This window comes from Calonectris borealis, chromosome 6, assembly GCF_964195595.1.
Source record: "Calonectris borealis chromosome 6, bCalBor7.hap1.2, whole genome shotgun sequence".
Lineage (NCBI taxonomy): Eukaryota > Metazoa > Chordata > Aves > Procellariiformes > Procellariidae > Calonectris > Calonectris borealis.
In genome coordinates this window covers 44,101,119-44,115,577 of record NC_134317.1, presented here as the reverse complement: position 1 = coordinate 44,115,577, position 14,459 = coordinate 44,101,119, and the positions used below count along the sequence as shown (strand labels likewise).

The window sequence follows — 14,459 nt, the reverse complement described above, 5'->3', positions numbered from 1 at the left end:
CTGCATACCGTGTACTAGGACACAGCTGAGGACATCTAACACAGATAGCACAAAAAGCGGAAATACCATCGATTTTCCTGCCATTAGCAACCTATCTCGTTACGTGCACGTGCAGAGTAACCCCAGCCATTCACATCATGTTCCTGCTTCTTCTAAAACCTGGGTAGCTTGTATTTCCTCTATTGTCTCACACTGTTGACAGTGGAGATGAAAGCGACAGTGAGATGGGGACTGACCTCCCAGCCCTTTCTGGGGCTACCCCCTTTCACAACCCCTCCCGTGTCTTTGGGAAGGTGTGGACTGTCCTTTCCCCAACCCTTGATCCGTGTCCTTCCTTTGCCCAAGAGCTTCACTGAAGGAACCACTGCTGTGATGAAATCTATCTGGTTTTATCAGAGGGATTAGCCAGGATTTTGTTAGCAAAACACCACTACACCCACTTGCTTCTGCCTAACAAGGGCCAATGCAAACACTGCTTAGACAAAGAGACATTTTCTCTCTTTTGTTTCCAATGTTGCACTGCTTTGCTAGGAAATATTTCCAAAGGAAATGAAATAAACAGCCACTGTGTGATGAGGTCTAAACCCCCTTTGCTAAAGTCTTGCTGAATCCTTGTTTTGTTCAGCAAGACATCCCAGCCCTGAGATATTCTCTTCAGATCTGTGTTTCTTTGGGGCTTTTCCTCTAGCATCACGGCTGGAGCAGCTTAACTACTCTGAGTTCAGTCTTCTTACTTGCATCCCAGCAGGCTAAGTCATAAACTACTTCTGGGGTAAAAATCAGAACAGAGTAGGGAGCTTGGCTTTGTACAGACTGTCTGGAATATGCAGATTATGACCAGATGCTAGCATATGGACTCAGACACAGGCAGATCCTCATCCTTTTGCCTTCACCTAAAACTCTGAGCACACCATTTAAAGCTCTCTGAACAATTTTCCCTCCATTATACGCCAACAGCGGAGTTCTCTGAGCTCCCTGTCCCTATAGACTGGGAGCAAAATGTGCTGAAACCTTGGGAGAAAGACTAGTTTTGTGCAGCGCATCTGACCTGCTCATGTGCTGAGCAACACAAACACCTCCCCTGTGTGCCTGTTGCCGGATGGCTTCTAGCCTAGACTGGCAAGCCCCAGATGTTGAAAACACTGCAAGAAGTTCCAAGTGGGCAAATTCCTGGTTCCAATTCCTGTGTCTGAGCTTGGCAATTGGCTCCACTTTGCACACCTGGGCTCATTACAACCCAACCGCATTTTTGAAGACCACACATCTCCCTTCTGTCCATTAAATATGACATTTGCTCAGTATACTTTATTGCAATAATACCATGTCAGTTAGAGAGGCTGCAAAATTCACTTGCTGGCAGTAAACACTTCTACTCTTGTGTCTGCACACAAAATGCCGTTTTCTCTCCTTACAGGTAGTAGTTAGGTAGTAGTTATTCTGGAGGCAGCAATGGCAGTCACCTGCCTGACTTTTTGTGAAAACCAGGGGCAGCTGAGCTCATGGAAATATCACTCCTTGTCTAAACGCAAGTATCCACAGCACAAGTGGTGGGTCTGTAGTCTCTCTGAACCAAACTAGCACTGGGTATGGATTGAATGGGTTATACTCCAAGTTTAAATACTTGCTTTTAGATAGCTCATGTAACGTATCACAGAGGTTTGACTGCGCAGTCATGGATTTTTGCTTTGGACTGCCTGGTCCTACACAACTTCTACCTCTTGGATATGAACAGGTCCATGTTGCTAATTAAGACAGAAGAAACACAAATGTACAAGCAGAGAAGAAGGCAGAGGGAGCTCATACAGCTTCGGAGAGAAGCACTCCCCAGGTTTTGGTGCTCTCGATGGAAAGCCAGGGTTGCCCCCCCTCTCACTCTGTTTGCTCTTTCCCCTCGATATCCCCAACTGCCCATTGAATGGTTGTACAGAGACACTCACTGTGGCGAGAGGAGATGCACCTTGCTTTGCCAGTCTTGCCACACAAATGGTTTGCAGGACTCAAAGAAAGCCCTCATGGTAACCCAGCGAGAGGATGCAGAAGATGCTTCAGAAGCGGTCAGCAAATACATACGTAGGAAGGCGTGGGAAAAGCGCATCATTAGGCTCTCTGCAAACGAGGGGCTCGCTCTAGCCCTCAGCCACATGCGTGCCAGCTGTCTCCTTGGTGGAGCCTGGTGCTCGTGCACGGCTGAGGGCTGGGACACGCTAGCCTGCTGGAGCAGGGTTGGAGCGCAGGAGGGCTGGAGGGGAGCAGCATGGCTGGCTCAGAGACCGAGGCAACGCAGCTCCTCTGCAGAAAAGCAGTGGGCAAAACAAGAGCATGTCTTGACATCATGGAGAAAGCCGCCATGCTCATCAGCCAGCCAAGCCGGAGAGGACTGCCCCTTGTGTCACATCCCTGGCTGAGCGCAACCAAGCCATTTCACTGCCTGTGTTTCTCCTAAACTAAAAGCATCTACCAAGGTACCTGTCCCCTCTGCCAAACAGACACTCAAGGAAAGACAATTACCACCTCCACTCAACCCCTGCCTCCACCCGCTTCATCCAGTCTCTAATGGACATGTCAGCAAAGCCCTAACACGGTTTCTGGGTCCCCCACAATCTCGCTGTGCACCATTTTGAAGGTGTCAATGAACAAGTCCATCCACTCTTGCCGCTCATTTCCAGTGGCAAACTTGGCTTTTTCGGCGGTAAAGGCCAAAGTGGCCACCAGCTGGGTGTACATGCTGGGGTCCTGGGTTTCCCGCGTGGAGTTTAGGAACTGGGCGATCGAATGTATGGTGCTGGGGAAATCTATGTTGACTCCCTCTTCCATGGGGCGGAAAATAAGTGGGTTTACGTTCCCAGGGTTCCTGTCATCTGCAAGTGAGCGTCAAAAGAATATTTTCAGGGCTTGCTAGCAATGGCTGTGTCTCTGAATGCTACCTGGCTTTCCTACGTGCACTGCACCAGAGAACAGAGCTAACGAGGGACAGAGAAATAAAGACCAAAGCCAGATTTTAAATCTTTCTGCCACTTCTACATCTGAGGAACCATGGGATTCGCACCAAAAAATCAATCACACATCAACCAAGAGACCTCAGAAAATGACATGAAACCTTAACTGCCCAGTTCCTTCCCACTCATCCAGCATAGGCACGGTGGAGAAAGAGCAGCGCTCAGGAAGAGGGCCATGGGGTCCAGCCTCTTTCTGTGTATGGGATTCAGCCATCACGTAGCTTTGAACTCTGCTACGTGCAAACTGTACAAACGATGCCGTACAGCCAGAAAGACATCTAAGGGACAGCATTATGTGAATTCCTTGCCTGGCACTCTGATTAGAGTCACTGCTCTGCGGTGTGCAATGCTCCTGTGCGGTGTCCGGGCTAGTCAGGACCCTGAGAACCTCCGTCTCCACCTGGCTGTGCTGAACTTAAATTCAAATAACATCCCAAAGCTGAAAGCGAAGCCTTTTGCGTGGGTTAGAAAGAGCGTCATAGAGCGTCATGCGGTTTCTATTGAAGCAAGTGGTCAGTTCAGATTTGCTCAGCATTTAACCCATTTAACACTCCAGCATCCTGTTAGCACCGCAGTAATCGATGGGTGGTAACAGGGAGACAAGGGTCTGCCCTGAAAACAGGAAAACCTGGATTTCCCTAGGCAAAGCACTGAGGCAGCACGCCTTCAGCTGCAGATGTGAACCCAAAGTGGTGACGTGCCTGGCTCTGCAAGGCAGCAGGGAGGAAGCAGGGGTGTATGTAATACCTGTCCCTCTCTGTGCTCTGCTGACAATACTCAGGCTGGAGCTGGGGTACCTGGCTTGAGCAATTGATTTGCTCCTCAGAGTGCCAGGACTGCAACTCTGACAGCCATGGGGCCAAGAACAGGGCTGGGTGTAGCTGCATCCCTGACCTGAACCTGTCTGGCCTGTCTACGACTGGACACACGCATTGGATGTGCACAAAGCTCACGCATATACCCTGCAAAGGGCACCATCTCCATCCAAAGGGTTTGCATGTGAATTGCAGCACCAACTCTGGAGATGTTCTCAGAGGAAGCTGAGCACTGAGCAGAGAAGCCCCAGGCTCTGTCACGTGCCTTATGTCACATCCCATCCAACATGTTCCCTTGCCACTAGGCAAATGTGATCATTGCAAATTCTTCTAAATGACGACAGCAATGCATCATGGACCATCCAGTGCGGCGGGTGGAAGGTGCTTTGCCCAAAGGCCCCTGAATCCCTCGGTATCACTTAAAACTTGATCTACTGGGCCTGGCACAGATCCTTGCACACCAGGATGACTTTTGCCCGTGCTGAGATGGATGTACTAGCATTTTCACAGGAGGCCCACACCTACCCAGCCATGTCACTCCACCTCCCATGTCCTCTGGAGTGCAGGTGTAGAGCCTGCACTTGACCTGGCCTGCCTATGGCATGGCTTGAGGGATTAGCCCAAGAGGGAACCCCCTCAGATGCCTCCTCAAGCCATTTCTGTTCTGGTCCCCAGGACTGTCAGGTACCAGCAAACTGTTCTCACCTTGCATCAGGAACAGAAACACCCAAGTGCACTACAGGGAAAGAACCGCCAACTTCGCCTTGCTTTGGAGGGCTTTGATGGCCCAAGCCTAGGAGAACATGAGCGCGCCACTGCTTGGGTCAGTCTGTCTCCTGCAGTGTTCTTCAGAAACGGGGAGGCTGCAAAGACCAGAACCTTTCAAGACACCTGAGCAGTCACCAATGTGGCATGGGGAAGTTGCCTCCTTGCGCGTGGATCCGCAGGACAAAGCTCCTCAGAGGATGCTGCAGAGGAGCCTGGGTGGATAGCTCAGCATCACGGTTGGACATTTTGCTCTTCGCATGGCCAGATGCAAACACTCAAAATACTAGTGAGAGATTTTAGACGGGAATAATTATAGCTTTTCTGTCTTCAGATTTCTGAGCATCCTGGGACCGGTTTTCCTTTGGAAATGTATGGAAACGTATGGAAATGAAGGGACTTCTTCGAAAACGAAATTTGAAATTCTGTATAATACTGAGTTGAAGCTGGGATCTTCCACAAAAACATTCACGGCAAGAGTAGAGATAAAAATTGCAAGAACTGGCAAAACTTTGTCCTCTATAAGCTTTGTGTATATCAGCAAATAGTGCATCTATTGTATTTAAACAGGCACAGAGACTCAGACAGACAGGATCTCTAGGAATTCAGGTTGCAGATCTGCCCCTTAACAAGCAAAATGTGATCAAGTAAAGCTCTCTGCAGTGAGCAGCAGCCGTTTGCTTTATACCAGAGGGTCCTTATAGCCTTTTTCCTTTAATCCAACACCCTGAGTTAATTGTTAATTAAATACAGCCAGCGTTAGAGAAGCCAAAGCTTTGGGTCCACTACGGTGTCATTTTCCAAATGTCCCTACCCTCTGCTCTGCCCTTGTGACTCCCAAGGAGCATCCTGCCCAGCGCTGCAGGTCAGGCTCTGCATTTCAAAGGTCACATGGATGGGAGAGTTTAGCAAGGACGTTTTGACTTGATGTACAATAGAGACACGGAACAAGTGCGAAATTAATTGCCGAGTTTAGAGGTCAAAACCTGGTGGCTCCCAGGAATTGGGACAGGGAGAAATATCAGGGCTGAGCCGTGCTGGTGCACTGACATGGTGCACTCGTACCTACCTGTGCAGAGAACTGAGAGAGACAGGAAAAGAGCAGGAGATGAATCCCTGGAGCCTCTCCTCATGTAAAGTACCACTATTTCCCAAACTCCTGCCATTCAAAGGGAATGAACAGGGTTGCGCACCCCCCTCCCACTCCTTGCGCACTATCCCCTGGACCTACCACTTCGTGCAGATGGCATGAAGCTACTTGTAATGTTTACCTGTCTGACAGGGCAGCTCAGGGCAGACGATCTGTGGATCTGGAAGGAAAAGAAACAAAGCAAGCTGAGTGATGTGCTGCCATCCCCCTTCACAGCATGCACAGTCAGGGTGGCAGGGTGACGTCTCTTACAAGGGGAAAGGACTCCAAAGGACTGCCCCAAAAGGCTGGCCCGTATCTGAGGAAGGACTGTTTATTCAGGGCTAGATAAAGGTCAGCCCCCACCATGAATGACCCAGCTTATGAGCTACTGGCCAACCTGCTGGGACACAGTGCCACTGCAATCGTTGCAATGCACCATATATGCCCCCCACCCCAAACCCTGGGGCTGAAAACTCCAGTTCCAGTAAGAACTGTGCAAGGACAGGTACAGACCTGGGCAAAGCACGTCCTCCATCTTGTCAATGAATTCCTCTGCCACCAGGTCTGAGAAGAGCCTCATCTTCTGGACTCGCTGGGGTTCATTGCAGGCGATGGAGACCAGGGTCTCGCTCTGTTCTGGCTGATCAAACATGTCCCCAATGCCAATGGTGTTGACAACCACATCTCTACCGCAAAGAGCTCCTAGGTTCTTGTCGTCATCCCGGGGGTCATAGCGCCCATCTGTGATCACCACAGCAAAGACTTGGGCTTTCTCTCGCCTGCTTTCCTTGATGAGCTTGTTGTAGGCAAACTGAAGGGCAGACGGTGTCCAGGTGCCTCCAGCGATCCACTCCAGGCGCTTCACTGCTTCCTTGAAGCTCGACAGTGAATCAATGCGCTCATCATCAAGCTTGATGGCTTCGAAGGTCCCCTCATGACTGTACTGCACCACCCCAACACGGGCACCTGCCAATGAAGCGTCATGTTACTTGGCTTTGCATCCTCAGTGAAAAGTGGAGAAAGGCAGCAAACTTTCATACCAGTAAATAGCTGCCCAATTGGCCTACAAAGCTGGGAAGGGAAGAGGGAAAAGCAGAAACTGTTGCGAAAATGCTGGACAGATGGATTGCAGCCATCAGCTACAGACAAACGTGGAAGCTGGAGAGATCCAAGACCCTTTTTCCCCGTGCCCCACTCTGTCCCCACACAGACCATACCTGTCTGCGACTTGGGGTCCTTGGCAATAGAGCCCAGCCGGCTGACCACGTTGACAACAAAATTTTTCTCCAGGGTGAAGTTGGTGTAGCCAATACTCTCCGAACTGTCTATAACGAACATGATGTCCAGGGCACCGCAGCGCTTCTCACAGTCTGGGGAGAGGGACAGAAGGAGGAAAACACAAAGGTCAATGATGGTGGGAACAAGAGCCGCCAGGGCAGAAGAGACCATCTATGGCAAGACGGAGACAATTAGCATCACACCAAGAGTGGCAAAAAGCCCACCGTGCTGGCGGCTTAGTGCAAAGGGCAGCTCATGGGGCAGAGCCCCCTCAAGGGAGCTCCTGAAGAAGGAGGCAGCCTCTGGTGACCCCCTTTCCCCATCCCTCGAGTGGTTGTTCCCCTGCCCTGGGGAGAAGCGATGGTCTGCTCACCACAGCATCCGCACGTCTCTCGCACGTAGGTCATCACGTCGCAGTCCTGTCAGCAAAGGAGTGCGGGGTGAATGCCTCCCTCCCCTTACACAGCATCAGTCCCCTCTAAGGGAAAGGCTCCCCTTTCCCTTCCTACCCAGCGGCCCCCTCCCCTCTTTCCTTGGCTCCTGTGGGAAGCCACAGGCCACCTCTGCGGGGCAGCAACAGGACCTGATGCCCTGTTTCGGTCTCAGGCTGTGCACAGCAAAGCCACGATTGCCCCAGGACAAGAGCACGGGGGGCTGCAGAGCAGTGCTACTTACAGTCAGGCCAGGATCTCCTGGTGGACCGGGGGTCCCCTGTAAGAAGAGCACAGGGATTTCAGGCACAGTTTTCCCATGAGTTCCCTTTTTGGGAACTAGATGTCAAAGCCATCAAAAACGTGGCTTTTTGCAGAGGTTTGCCACGGGAAGTGTAGGAAAGCCTCACTGGGAGCCAGCAGACACGTCTGGCAGCTGGTGTCCCCCCCAGCAAGCCCTGCTGCAGGGAGACCCACTGGGCTTTAGAGCATCAAGGAGAAGTGGGGAGGAGAGGAGGGAGCTGCAGCATCTGCTCAGACACGATGGCATGGTACTGTACCTCGGGGCCTGCTTCACCAGTTGGACCACGGGGTCCAGGCTCACCTCCTGGGCCAGGATCACCCTGGGGAAGAAGCAAAGAAGGGTCAAATATTTCCCTGCAAGGCTGGCAATGCAGCCGCTGGTGTTTGGGGCTCCTCCTGACCCCCTCGTCAGGCACAGCTCTGCTAAACGCTGTCACCAGCCTGCCACAGCTGAGCCTGGGGACACGGGGCAGGCAGGAGAGCGGGCAGAGGTGTGGCAGGGGGACGCTGACCCTGCGGGCAGTAAGGGAAGTCTGCTTACCGGTTCCCCCTTCTCTCCTTTGGTCCCTTGCAATCCTTTTGGTCCAAGCTCACCTCTTCCTCCCTGCTCGAAGGAAGGAGAAACAGATCTGGCACGGAGCACATCTGGATGTGCTCAGGCAGAGGCACTACTGCTATGAGCCCGTCAAAAACACATGCCTATCTGGCACGGAGCACATCTGGATGTGCTCAGGCAGAGGCACTACTGCTATAAGCCCGTCAAAAACACATGCCTGCCTGGCCCGGGAGAGCACCCTCTAAACGAGCAGCTCAGTGCAGAGCAAATAAATGGTGTTTACATAGGCATTAACTAAGAATAAAGTAGTTTTGCAAAGCATATTCCAGATGGTTTCAAAAGGAGATGGGCTTGGGAGATACACCCAGGCCCTGCAGCTGCAGGGAATAGCCGGGGCAGCTGCCGGCAGGACAGGCTCCTCGGCCACACACCCGGAGGGTCGGGTGACAGCTACTTGGCGTTTCAGTCAGTACAAAAAACAGGTGACGGAGACAAACACACTTACCTTGGGTCCCGGCTGCCCCTTCTCACCCTTGTCACCCTGTGAAGGGAGAGGAGGGCGAGGTCAGCACCCGAGCGGTACTGGCCCCGCACCGTGCATGCATACATCCGAAGTCTGCAGGTGTAACTTCAGGCTGACGGTTGGAATGGTGGGCGCAGCCATGTCCCCATCACTGCCGTTGAGGCTGGGGTCACCAGCACCTCTGCCACGAGGCTGATGGAGCCACGGCCAGGTTCAGTCCCAATGTTCAACCCCCTCGCCCCCTTTGTGGGCTTCACTTTTTTGTGACCCTGATCATTTTTCTTCCTCCTTCCCTCTTCTCCCAGGCTGCTCAGCTCCAACAGCAATCTCCACGAAAACAGGCTTCCTCACGGTGCGTATGTCTGCGCTGGATGAGGCATACTTACCTGTGGTCCTCTGGGTCCAGGGAAGCTAAAGCCAGGTCTGCCTCTGTCACCCTTTGGTAGAAAAAAATGACCTGTCAGAAACCAAACCCAGCCTTTTTGACCTGGCGATGCCAGTGACAGCCAGAGATGTTTTCATCCCCTTGGGGGGAGACACCACCAGGAGCTGTGACTTCTGCAGCTGGCCCTGAAACATTGGGAACCCCCATTGGGTCTGGGGGATGTCGCACACCAGGGACATCCCTGAATCTGTGCAGGGTGAGGGATGTAATCAGAGCTGCCTTGGCCAGAGCAAGACCTACATCTCTGCCCCATAGGGAGGCTTAGGTTTAAGCCATTCAGTCTCCAAGTCACACAAGTTTCTGCAGTGGAAACTGTCTTTTTTTTAAAAAAAAAAAACAACAAACCACAAAAATACCCTTTCAAATGCAGAGTTGCATTCAGGGACTTTACCTTTGGTCCTGGTGGTCCAGCATCACCTCTTGGGCCCAAGTCACCAGGGTCCCCACGCGATCCCTGCAGGATAGGGTTGGGAAGAGTGGAGGGAGCGGGTGAGGATGTTCCTTGCAGCTCCCCGGCCACACAGGGAACTGTGCTGGAGAAACCAGCTCTTGAGACGATGCTGCAGGACCATGTCCCCTCTCAATGAGGTTACTTTGACAGTGACTGATTCAGCACTTGGGTTCCCGTGTCCCGCAGAGCCACACGGATGTCGCGGCACTACTGCCACAGCGGGGTGCTGGACTAACCACAGACCCAGGACAAATGGGCGCCCGGGGAGCCCCATCTTCCCTTGCCCCGTGACCTGCTCTGACGGTCCCTTCCATATTGTCATGGGAACACCTGGGACCAGGAGTGATGGAGAAGCAGGGACTCCTGGGTCTTGCAATTTCTCCTTGCCCTGGGGGCTAGCTGGGGCTTCTGGGCTAGTTTTTAGCCTCCCTGAGAAAAGGTCAGGCAGGGTCCCCTTGGGAGGGACAGTGCAGCCAGTTTATGTCGGTAGGACAAGCTCTCACCACAGAGGGAGTACACGGTCACACAGATGCCCCAGGATGACTTACTATCTTGCCTGGCTCTCCCACAGCACCTGAAGGGCCTCGGGGTCCTGGCAGTCCTTGATCTCCCTGCAAAGCAAAGCAAGACTCAAGAACCTACAGAGGCAGGTACAGTCAGGTGTGCATGTGGAGAAAGCCAGGTGAGCTGCCCTGGATGGCAGCAGCACTCTCCCTCCCTCCTGGCTGTCACCAACCCCTGCTTTATGCTTACCCTTGCTCCTTTGCTTCCAACCTCACCGGGCAGGCCACGAGGACCCTCTGGACCAGGGTCTCCCTGTGAGGACGGTAAAGATATTCTTGGTCAGGGATGTCTCCAATGCTGTTTGTGTGCATGGCAGTGCTCCTTGGAGCAAGGAGGCATGATGTCATTCTAAAATCTGGTGTTTCTTGGCTTGAAACACAGTGTCAGGGCAGCATGCCCTTTGAACCTGTCTCTTAGCCTTGAGCTTTGCTGCCCTTCATCCCCTCTCTGGATCAAGCCCTGGAAGAGGAGGCTGTACCTGCTGCCACCAGGGCAGGCAGCGGGCACAGTGGGAGCAGAGCACACATGCAGAGCCCACTGGGATCTGCAATTCCCTGCTCTGGTGTTGGACACTTCATGACTGGGCAGTAGCGCATCACACACACCAGTCCTGTGCATCTGGGGCTCATTTGCAATGGTCTGGGCAGTTGCTTTACTCACCCTTTCTCCTTTGGCCCCAGGAGTGCCTTTGCCACCTTTCGTCCCTGGATCTCCACGTCGACCCTTGGCAGACACAGAAAGTCACATAAATGATATGCGAAGATGGATGCTACCTGAACAGTGATGCCTGGCCGCCCTGCCTTCTCCCTCCTGGGCCAAGAGACGTCTCCTTGCCCCCTTAGCAAGCATGTGCCTGGCAGCAGGGGAGCAGGGATGCCTGTGCTGGCCCTGCTTGGGGAGATCTTGCCTTTGGCTTTTGGGAAGCCACAGACAGACTATTCTTTCAGGAGGGTGGTCACCGCAGTGACCACAAACACTCGTGGTTCATTACCTCAGGGTTAAAGACTCTGCTTTACTTCCAACTCATCCGGCGTTGCTTCCCCCACCTGATCTCGCACAGGACACAAGCTGGGTGGGCTCTGGCCTCTTGCAGCTGGTGGAGTCGTGCTGCTGTATTGTGCCAGGGAACATATTCTCCAACCCACTCCCCAAATTTTGCAGTGCCGCATCACATTAGCTTGGGTCTCCATGGCACCATCGATGTCGTGACACGGCTGCAATTTGACACTGGCCTTTTCAGAGAGCTCTACCATAACAGCCAGCAGATCTCAACTCTGTGAGCTCCTGTGAGAAGCCAGAGGTTTGGGGAACTTGCTAGAGTACAGCCAAAGGGTCCCTGGGCATCCACAGAGGCATTTGTGGTTATGTGGGAATACAGGATGCTTCTCTAAGGTGAAAGGGTTAATATCAGGCTTAGGATTATGGAAGTACTGCTCTGTGAAGACAGGGGAGACAAGGAGATCAGCATCTGCACATCTTTTGGGATGCAGAAGGCAGGGCAGGCAGGCTAAATGGGGCAGTTTCTCAGAGCTCATCCATGAAACTGCATTAGGATCCCATGGTGTGCCCACTGTCCAGAGAGCTATTCAGACACTTACAGGCTCTCCTTTGGGTCCAGGAGCTCCCATTTCACCTCTTCTTCCCTTACTTCCAGCAGGCCCTTGAGCTCCAGGGTTGCCTGGAAGTCCCTTGGAGAAGAAAAAGAAATACAATTTGTCGGAAGAGAGGTCAAGGTGCACACACCCCCTGCCTTGTCCTGTGTCAAACAGTCCATTCTTGAGCAGATGTGTGTATGAGAACACAACTTATGCTTCCACACACCCACCATGCCTAACACGTCAAAGCTATGTGCACAGGGTCCAGCCTTGGAGCAGTGTGATGCTGTGTCACCTTTCCTTCATCAACCAGTGCAAAGGCTTGTCAACTCTTCCTTACAGCATCTGTCCAGCCCTGCCTAAAGCCAGAGGGCTATTTCAGCCTCCTCCACCACCTCTGAAGTAACCTGCCATCAGCATAGCAACCGCTTTGGCTATAAGGTCAAGTATAGTGGGTAAAGCCTGCATTAGATCTCTGAGCAATTAATCGTTAAAGTTTACTCACATGAATAAAAACAGCCTGCAAACACTGGCACTGCCACAAACAGTGAGGAAGTCATGAGACTGGCAGGGGAAACCATGGCCAGATGGGGCCTTTCTATCCAGGAGAAGATGGGAAGAGGAGGAAAGATGTAGTGCAATGGATCGGCTAGAAAGGTAAATCCTTCTAAGTCTATTCTGCCTGCTTTTCTCTGCTCTGAACAAACGCTCAAGACCCTTTCTCATTTTGCTCTGGGCAGCTGCAGGGATGTTGTGCAGTCCCCTTTCCTGTTGCCCACATGACGTTTCCCACCCTACTGGTGGAGACGCTCATGGCAGGAGAGCTCCCTTGGTCACCCAGGGGCTTGTGCTGTCTCCGTGCTGCTGGGCTAATTTGCAGAATCACCAGGATGTGTTGGCAAGCAGTCATTTTTATACTGCACCTGCCCTGTGACCAGCAGCTGATACTGCTCCAGCTCCATGCCACATGGAGCAGACCCTAGTAAGACACTGCAGACATCCGAATCCTGCATGAACCTACCGGGCTTCCTTTTTCTCCTGGAGGTCCCGGGGGTCCGCTACGACCAGGCCGGCCAGGATCTCCCTGAAACAGCCAGAGAGCAATGGTCATTGCCTGCGTCATCACGAGCATGTTGTTGCGCATCACTGACGTGCACGATGAGGACCCCAAAGAGCAGGGCTAGCTTCTGTGTCTGGTGATGGGATCCAGACCCCAGAGCCTATGGGCTCGAGTAGCGAAGGATTTAAGAGTAAATACAGGCAATAGTGTTTAGCCATCCCCACTGGTGGCCTCTGCCCATACTCTCTGCTCACTGTTCAGAGCACTTGTACCTTTATGCCTTCATCTCCTCTTTCACCTTGGTTTCCTGCATCTCCTGGGTAGCCATCAGGGCCCTAGGGAGGGAAAGAACAAAGAACCACACATTTTGCAGTGGCAACAATATGCACTTTCCCTGCAGAATTAATCAACTGGCTTAGAAAGTTGCTCTAGAGACTAAAATAGTTTTTGCTTGTTGCTAGTGTTGATGAAAGGAGCATCTCCTCCTCTCAATGTGGAGGGGAGGGACACTGGGGGATCCCAGCTTACTTGCATATGGAAAGGAGGCACAAAAAATCAGGCTGTGGTCCCCATTCTGGTGATCCCAGGCCTGAGATCAGATCATGCAATTGGTAGGAAAATGGGCCAGTAACCTCTCATTGGCCATCTTTTCTACATGTGCAACTCATTCAGCAGCTACACAGCTCATGTGCTGAGTGAAAGACTAAAGCATTCCTACCTTGTCACCAGGGTCTCCCTTGCAGCCTGGTGGTCCAATTCTCCCCAGCTTGCCCTGGAGAGATAGCATTCAAAAGAAAAAAAGCGAGAAGCTGTAGGTGTCTGAAGGGAAAATATGGCTTTTCTTGTTAACAGGTACTAATTTTTAACATCATCTGCTGACCACACCTGTCATCAGCTAGAGGATAAATAGTACGTGTATTCCTTAAACAGGAGTGTGGTGTGCAGAGACAAATGGAGGAGGAGAAAGTAGTCTAAAAGCCCCGAATGGTAGCACGGGTATTGGTGGGAATTCAAGCATGCTTATCCCGCGCATGTGCCCTGGGTGACGGACATATCCCTTGAGGCTGGATTTAGCAGTCACTCACGTCCACAGTTGTGCTGGTCCTCCGTTGTGCATCTCGTGTCAGAGCAGCTCAGGTCTGCAGTAACCACGCTGCCTGACGGGCGCTGCGAGAGCAGTGACCGCCTTGCTCTGCGCCCCACAATGGCTTTGCCGGCAGCACTTAGCTTGCCCCGGCTAGAGAGTGGGGACTGAAGGACTTTAGTGTTTTAGAGCTTCAGCAGGCATTTGAGGAGTGGGAAGAAGAACTGGTATTATCTCACAGATGTACTTGGCTGGGTACAGAACAAAAGTGCAGAACAAAACCAATGTCTGCTGGCCAGTGGACAAAACCAGCTGAAATAATCTCAAATTAGGCTATCCTGCTGCGGTACATCTGCATGGCATGCAGATCTAAGGGAGGTCGTGGCCCTCTACACTCACCGTGGAGGGGACAGAGGATTTCAGGGACTTTGTTACAAGGTACTTGAACCTGGCTTTAATAT

General features: G+C 52.2%; 1 protein-coding gene across 2 annotated transcripts in view; it reads right to left on the bottom strand.

The window, feature by feature from the left end:
* COL6A2 (collagen type VI alpha 2 chain) overlaps positions 1–14,459 on the bottom strand; it is a 28,575-nt gene that overhangs the window by 4,285 nt on the left and 9,831 nt on the right. Inside the window, exons 11-28 of one of the 2 annotated variants that reach the window (XM_075153833.1) lie at positions 13,633–13,686; positions 13,187–13,249; positions 12,876–12,938; positions 11,858–11,947; positions 10,920–10,982; positions 10,449–10,511; positions 10,244–10,306; positions 9,636–9,698; positions 9,186–9,236; positions 8,782–8,817; positions 8,262–8,324; positions 7,978–8,040; positions 7,662–7,697; positions 7,360–7,405; positions 6,926–7,078; positions 6,222–6,674; positions 5,848–5,886; positions 1,288–2,858 (exon numbers count right to left, since the gene is read on the bottom strand). In XM_075153833.1, coding sequence (XP_075009934.1) covers positions 2,563–2,858; positions 5,848–5,886; positions 6,222–6,674; positions 6,926–7,078; positions 7,360–7,405; positions 7,662–7,697; positions 7,978–8,040; positions 8,262–8,324; positions 8,782–8,817; positions 9,186–9,236; positions 9,636–9,698; positions 10,244–10,306; positions 10,449–10,511; positions 10,920–10,982; positions 11,858–11,947; positions 12,876–12,938; positions 13,187–13,249; positions 13,633–13,686 — 1,758 coding nt within the window. In that variant the 3' untranslated portion in view covers positions 1,288–2,562. Of the gene's footprint in view, positions 1–1,287; positions 2,859–5,847; positions 5,887–6,221; positions 6,675–6,925; positions 7,079–7,359; positions 7,406–7,661; positions 7,698–7,977; positions 8,041–8,261; positions 8,325–8,781; positions 8,818–9,185; positions 9,237–9,635; positions 9,699–10,243; positions 10,307–10,448; positions 10,512–10,919; positions 10,983–11,857; positions 11,948–12,875; positions 12,939–13,186; positions 13,250–13,632; positions 13,687–14,459 lie in introns of those variants that run through there. The other variant, XM_075153832.1, reaches the window with a different exon arrangement.